At 54.4% G+C, this 6,225-nt stretch overlaps 4 protein-coding genes across 4 annotated transcripts, besides 2 other annotated features; all 4 read right to left on the minus strand.

The window, feature by feature from the left end:
• Positions 1–898: 898 nt before the first annotated feature.
• Positions 899–918: a microsatellite.
• Positions 919–1,030: 112 nt separating this feature from the next.
• On the minus strand, positions 1,031–2,035 carry Tco025E_08722 (cysteine peptidase C (CPC); the record flags this gene model as incomplete). Its single annotated transcript, XM_029375565.1, has 1 exon — positions 1,031–2,035. The coding sequence occupies one exon, from the start codon at positions 2,033–2,035 to the stop codon at positions 1,031–1,033; it is 1,005 nt and encodes a 334-aa protein (XP_029224329.1).
• Positions 2,036–2,355: 320 nt separating this feature from the next.
• Tco025E_08723 (uncharacterized protein) lies at positions 2,356–2,712 on the minus strand (the record flags this gene model as incomplete). Its single annotated transcript, XM_029375566.1, has 1 exon — positions 2,356–2,712. The coding sequence occupies one exon, from the start codon at positions 2,710–2,712 to the stop codon at positions 2,356–2,358; it is 357 nt and encodes a 118-aa protein (XP_029224330.1).
• Positions 2,713–2,891: 179 nt separating this feature from the next.
• Positions 2,892–2,919: a microsatellite.
• Positions 2,920–2,951: 32 nt separating this feature from the next.
• Tco025E_08724 (uncharacterized protein) lies at positions 2,952–3,809 on the minus strand (the record flags this gene model as incomplete). Its single annotated transcript, XM_029375567.1, has 1 exon — positions 2,952–3,809. One exon carries the CDS (start codon positions 3,807–3,809, stop codon positions 2,952–2,954), a length of 858 nt encoding a protein of 285 aa, XP_029224331.1.
• Positions 3,810–4,158: 349 nt separating this feature from the next.
• Tco025E_08725 (uncharacterized protein) lies at positions 4,159–5,841 on the minus strand (the record flags this gene model as incomplete). The annotated part of the gene is made up of 1 exon (XM_029375568.1): positions 4,159–5,841. One exon carries the CDS (start codon positions 5,839–5,841, stop codon positions 4,159–4,161), a length of 1,683 nt encoding a protein of 560 aa, XP_029224332.1.
• Between the last annotated feature and the right edge of the window lie 384 nt (positions 5,842–6,225).

A 6,225-nucleotide genomic window follows, 5' to 3' on the forward strand; every position in this document is an offset into this window, starting at 1 on the left:
AGTCCGCCTCGCCCCATTCCGTTCCTCTCCACTGCGGGTTGCCTGCGAGGAAACCTTTCGTTACTGTCACCCGTCCGTCCACGCCTCTCCTGCAGCCACTGACTCCGTTAGAATGTGCTCACAGCACCTTCAGCGGTCCTTTTTCGTTGACACTACTGCATGGCGGCGCTCTGCGGCCGTCGTAATCCCCCTTCCCCCCTCACGCCACTGAAAGAAGCACTCCTGGTTGCTCGTTGTCTCCGCGTACACACTCACAGAAACGCAGGACGTGCTGAAGTGCACAGCGGGCGAAAAAAGCGATCCGGCGCCTCCTGCAGCTTGGCACGCTGCGCCATGTGCCCCACGTCAGCGCCATTTACGCTGCACATTGAGTTGTTCCTACGAACTCGGTATGCCAAACGTTTCATTTCCTATGGGTCGTTAGGAGAAACGCATCCACTGTCAGTCACCGAGCTTTGTAAGCAGCAGAGCAGCATTTGCCTTGTGCGTTTCTTAAGCAAACGCAAATACTTTTATTTCATTTTCTTCCCAGCAAGGGCGCCGCGTTCTCCACTAGGGCGTGCGTGGCGATGCTCACACGAACGTCACCCAGCGGCGGAAGATACAGCAAGAAGCAGATGACTGCACCCGCGGGAGATGCACAGCAAGGATGATGCACAGAAGCGCCCCGCTTTCACTGGCCACTCCCCACTTGCTCACCTTGCTAGTAAGGGAATGTCAAGGAAAGAGAAGTCATCTCACGAAGTGTACCCCCGCAGGCAGGCGCACACGAGTCTCTCCATTCAACAGAAGCGCCTTAAACTGGACAAAAACAACCAACCGGCGCGGAAGGCATAAATCACAGCGACAGAAAAACAACAACCACCTCACATCCGTTTGCTACAACCCCGCAAAAGCAATAATATATATATATATATAAAGTGAGCCCATTGAAAAAATATATCCCCATGTTCCCAATGTTGTTGTTTTTTGTTGCCTCTTTTCCTCCTTTTGTACTTTTCTTCTTTGTCCGTATTGTCTTTTTTTTTAATTATTGTGTCAATGGCACCTTTGGCGTACCGGCGCTACCTTGAGCCTCGATGTCACATTCATTCAGCCCACGAGCGATGAGAAAGTAGCCATTCATGCCCCATTCACTATTCCAGCTGTTCGCAATCTTCCAGAAAGGCGTTCCGTTCAGCACACCCCAGCCAACAAGGCGTACCGCGTGGCCTCCAAGAGCATTGCCACTGACGTGCTTGTAGATGCCGCCTCTGTAGGCCACGAAGTCTTCGTACACAGTGAAGGCAACCTCAAATGGTCCACGCAAAAATAACTCTCGCTTGTAGTGTTCCTCTCCATCCAGGGAATAGCTGCTATTTCCCTTATACCTTATCAGCGGAATTGCCTTGTTGGTGCAACTGACGTTGCAGGTAGGCGTATCGTAATCCCCCGAACATGGGGAGTAGTGGGTGCTGTTCACGTGATGGGCACAGGGTGGAAAGGGATACGGCTGACAGTACTCGGACACCAAGCCAGTCTCGACGTAGTAGGACCAAGCCGCCTCGGGAAAGCCGCCATTGCAGCCGAAACCACATTCTTCGCAGCAAGACAAGAGGTCTCCCGCTGAAATCCTCAGATCGCGTACGCCACCCATGGTACAATGGCGATCCGACATGGCTGAGGCCGCCGCTACAGCCCAGCAAGAGCCGCAGTCCGATTGGTCACGGATTTCGGTAATGGTGGGACAGTTGGGCCACTTTCCTGAGGCCTCAAAACTGTCAGGGAGCTGCACATGGAGCTCCTCCTCGCTGAACCGCCGCGGGGCAAGGCTGCTGGTTTTTCGTAGGAAAGCTCCCATCAGCCGCTTGGCCGCGGGCCGCGTGAGTTCTTTTGTTCTGTCTGTGCGGCCAGCCGTCCACATTCCACCATTGAGGCGGTTCACACGATCCAAAAATTCATCTGTTAAAAGTGGAGTTTCTTCCGCATGAAGGGCGTGGGATACAGTAGCACAGAGGAGGAGAAGCGCAATGCTGATGACGATATGGAAACGCATTTTCGGTTTCTCCCAGTTCTTTTTCTTTGTTTTTTTTTGGGGGTATTTTTATTTTTGTCCTTTTGGGGTCTTTGCAACCTTTTGTGTTCCTTCCGTTCTTTTTTTACTACAACTAATGCCTCTTCGCTGTTCCGTGCACGTGTGTTAGGCAGGCGAACAATGGAGAGGCCGCCACGCACACCAAGACGTGGAATACGCACAGACAGGGAGAGAGAGGAAAAAACAATACAGACAAATAATATATATATATATACGACCCAGCAAGGAAAACGCGACGGGAGAAATCTTACGCGGCCCAGAGGCATGGGGCTGCTGCAGTTTTACATCCAAAGGCACCGCTCGTTGACCTTACACTTCTGCGCGTCCACTTTTTCCAAGAGGCTTTCCGAAAAGCCTCCCTCATCCATCACCCCATCACGCAGTTGAAAGTAGTACGGCCAATTAAGTCCCTCAATCACAGCGCAATACGCTGTAGTGGTGTCATCGCCTTTGTCGTCCGAGGCGCGAGAAATGTCTACGGTGATGTACACCGGCGACTCCGGTGTGGCGTTGGTCGGCCGTGAGAAAACGAAGCGGTAGACGCCGGGAGTTGATGGCTGCTGCGAGGCCGTGAAGGTGTACCGCATCCCCTGCTGGAAAAACGCCGCCGACAGGCGCTGCAGCTCGTTCAGCTCCATCGCGTGTCACGCGCAGCCACGCAACAGACTGAAGACGGAGGCGAGAGAAGGGATAATGCAAAACGAAAAGGGCGAAGGTGGGAAAAAGACGTGTTGGGGAAGACGAAGGTTGTAAAATGGAGCTCTCCAGTGATGCGTGCGCAGAAAAACGTACACACAGAAAAAAAATAAAAGAAAGAAACAAATAAACAACAACAACAACAACAAGGCGAGCGGCGGCGAGGAAAGCGACGAGACAACTAACGCGCCAGACGTAAACGACCACGTTGCTTACGCGAGAGGCAGCGCAGGTTCCAGTCAAGGTGGCGTCTCTCACTTTGGGTGACGCAAACAGCCAGCCTCTTGCTGACAGCGTACGGCGTTTCCGCAATGAACTGTCGGTATACAGACAAACTCAGCTCCGACAGTCGCAGCGAGCCAAGTTCCGTGGCAGCCTCCAGCAGCATGTCGGCTACGGAGACGCCGCGCTCACTGTATTCCCCCGGAATGCTTAGACTGTCGTGGGGAATGCCGCCCAGAAGTAGGTCCTCGATTACAAAGCCGGCCTCGGAGAGTATTGGATCCCCAACAATCACACAGAGACAGAGCCCACGCAAAAACGGGACCCACCCCGCCGTATCCACACCTTGCAAAGCACACATCCGCACAACGGGGGAGTCCGCCGCATCGTGGGCGGCAAGAAGTTGTTGAAGCATCTCGGAAAAGAAGGGGGACCTGTCGGCGCCGAAAAACTGTGAAAACATTTCTGGGTGACGAATGAGCGTCACTGGGTGCACGAAGAACCTGCCAGCGTCTATGCCGGGGTCCAGAAGCCCGCGATCACGTGCCTCATGGAGGAGGACGCGCGCGCTGAAAAGGCCGTAGGCGTACGTGTCAGGACGATACACCGACGAGATCCGTCGCAACGCCTCTTCTGTCGTCATGAGACGTGACAAAACAGGGGAAGAAGAAAATGGGTGACGCAGCGCCGCCTCGTCAACCTCGGAGTAGACTTCCCCTTCCTGCCGGTTACCCTTCGCGCGGCAGGCGTCGTGGGCCCACGCAGCACGGCCAACCCTCTCAATTCTGTGAAGAAGTGGGGCAAGACATCGTTGCATGCACACGCCACAACCCGCGCGCTTCGTGGCGGAGTGTCCCTCTCCCTCCCCAAGGCACACACACGGCGGGCAAAAAAAAAACGCTAGATAAAAAGAAGATGATGAGGACGGCAAGGGCAAAGGGCAACTACGTCAATGAGTGAGTAGGCAAGCCCCCAACCTGCTACGGTCAAGGCAGCAGCAACAGATTGTGCATGTTGCTAATCTGCAAGAAGGTGGAAATGTTAATTTCCAACTGTGCTGCTTTTCCGCTCCACGGAATTGGCCCCGCTCCACCACCAACGCAAGATGTACACCGTCAGAGGCGCACAGGGAGGCGTACGCAAAGTGAAGGAGAGCGACCGGTGAATCACCCCCCGGTGTTTCCCAGCAAGGCTGCAATGGCTTCCATACCACTAAGTTGACAATATTCCCTTAAGTGGTTTCGCTGCTCCTCCGATGCAAGCCGCGTCAAAGACACCTTCATGTCTTCATAGAGAATGGCGTGCGCCATGGATTTCCCGCTAGCCACAAGGCGCAACAGCGCATCCCATGCCTGAAGGTCCCTCTCCATGAAGCCGTGACCCGCAAAGAGTCGCGTAAGAAAATTATTGATGTCGTGCGTCGTCCTGCGTATGAGTTCATCACGCCACAACCCCAACCGCTCAAGTGGGGACACAGCAATCTCCACGCCAGTACAGGCCACGCAGCATTGCTCCCGCCATTCCTCCGCCGCAGAATACATGGCCTGCACACAGACAAGCACCTCAAGTGACACTGCAACCGCGTCGACCGTCGATTTACTTGACTCGCTGGTCGCCTCAAGACCGCGTACAAATGTCGACAGACACGGTGTGACGGTGCGTTCCCAGAGGCTCACCGCGTAGGCAGGAATAAGTGAGAAAACAACCGTCAAGCGTCGAACGACCGCTTCCAGACATCTCAACATGTGGCGTGCGCCGCAAACGGCAGTGAATGCCCGCAGAGGCTCCATGGCAAGAAACTCCTGCCTCCACAGTGCACGTGCACCCGTGGTAAACGCTCGTTCGGCGGCAAGTCGTGCCGTCTCTAAGAATACGCGAAAGACGGAAGGGAACAAAATACTCTCTGCCAGTAGCAGCTGTGCCCCGCCGTGAAGGGTCCCCCCTACTCGATCTAAGAAGTCCACAAAAGAATTCACGCCATGCACCGTGAAGTCCCTAGCAACGAGAAATTTGGATCCCTCGTACCAGCCGTAGACGCCACGGAAGACGGCAACTGCAATTGAGGCCAATGATACACCACCAAGTGCCCTTAGAGAAACAGAATCCTGCGCCTCCAGCTTGGGTGACACCCAGCCATGCGCGCGAGTGTCAAGGCTGTAGCGTTCGTACAACTGCAAGAGAAACGAAAAGAAGTGTTGGGGTTCTTCCCGCCGTGCAGTTTTCTTCCCTGGTTTAAAGTGAAAGGACAACTCCTTCGCCAGCGGCTCCACCTCTGCACGCAGAAAAGGGCGTAAGAGTTCATCGAGCTCCGTGCTCCAATCGTAGCGTCGCAGCCACATGACGCTCTCCTTCTCTGTGGCCCCGAATAGATGAACTCGAAGCAGGCAAGATACAGCACGGGCGTAGAAACCCCTTGCAGACAAAAGTTTCTCCTCCGACACGTGTTCTTTGGCAGCCAGAAACGCCAGCAATGGCGACAATGCCTGCGTGGCCGGTCCCGCGAGGGACTTCAGTGCCTCTCGTGCCTCACCATGGTACCTTTGCCCAGAACCAACACCACTCAAAAACACATTCCACCCATCCTCTGCCACAGACCAGTCTGTTGCGTCGGGGGCACTGGTTAGGGCGCGCTCCAGCAACTCTGCCACTGCGGCGGCCTTTGCGTGCTCCCCGCCTCCACGCGTCCGCCCAGGACGCTGCACACTTAACTCAGATTCCCCATGCGCAATCTCGTTGAGGATGTGCGGCAGGCAACCCGCAACGCAAGCACTTCGGTCAGCGGTAAGCGCATGAACGAGTGCCTCCAACACATTCTCGTCAAGCTGCAGATAATTGGGAGCCTCAGGCATCTTGGTGTCTTTCCTGCGCGGAGGCAAAAAAAAAAAACTACGCCCTCCCGACGTCTTCTGCTAACTTGGTTATCCAATGTTTGCCGCCGTTGGCGTTAACCGGCTAGAACGAGAATGAGAGAAAGGCCGCAGAAACAGAAGAAATGGGACGCGGCGAGGCACATCACATCCTTACCATCAACAGCACTTCCCCTAACGGCTGCAGAGGGAAGGAGAGGGACCTAAGAGAAACTCTCCTGAGGGGGGAGAGTTATTTCTCGTGGTCTGCGGCAGCAGTGACAAAAGACAACTTCCTCAAAGAAACAAAGGGGGAAGTGAAGGAATACAACAGACGACAAGAACATAACCAAGAAAGAAACGAGGAAAAAAAAAAACAACAACACA

The sequence above is a fragment of the Trypanosoma conorhini genome (genome assembly GCF_003719485.1).
Source record: "Trypanosoma conorhini strain 025E chromosome Unknown Tco_14.4_contig_00856, whole genome shotgun sequence".
Taxonomy (NCBI): domain Eukaryota; phylum Euglenozoa; class Kinetoplastea; order Trypanosomatida; family Trypanosomatidae; genus Trypanosoma; species Trypanosoma conorhini.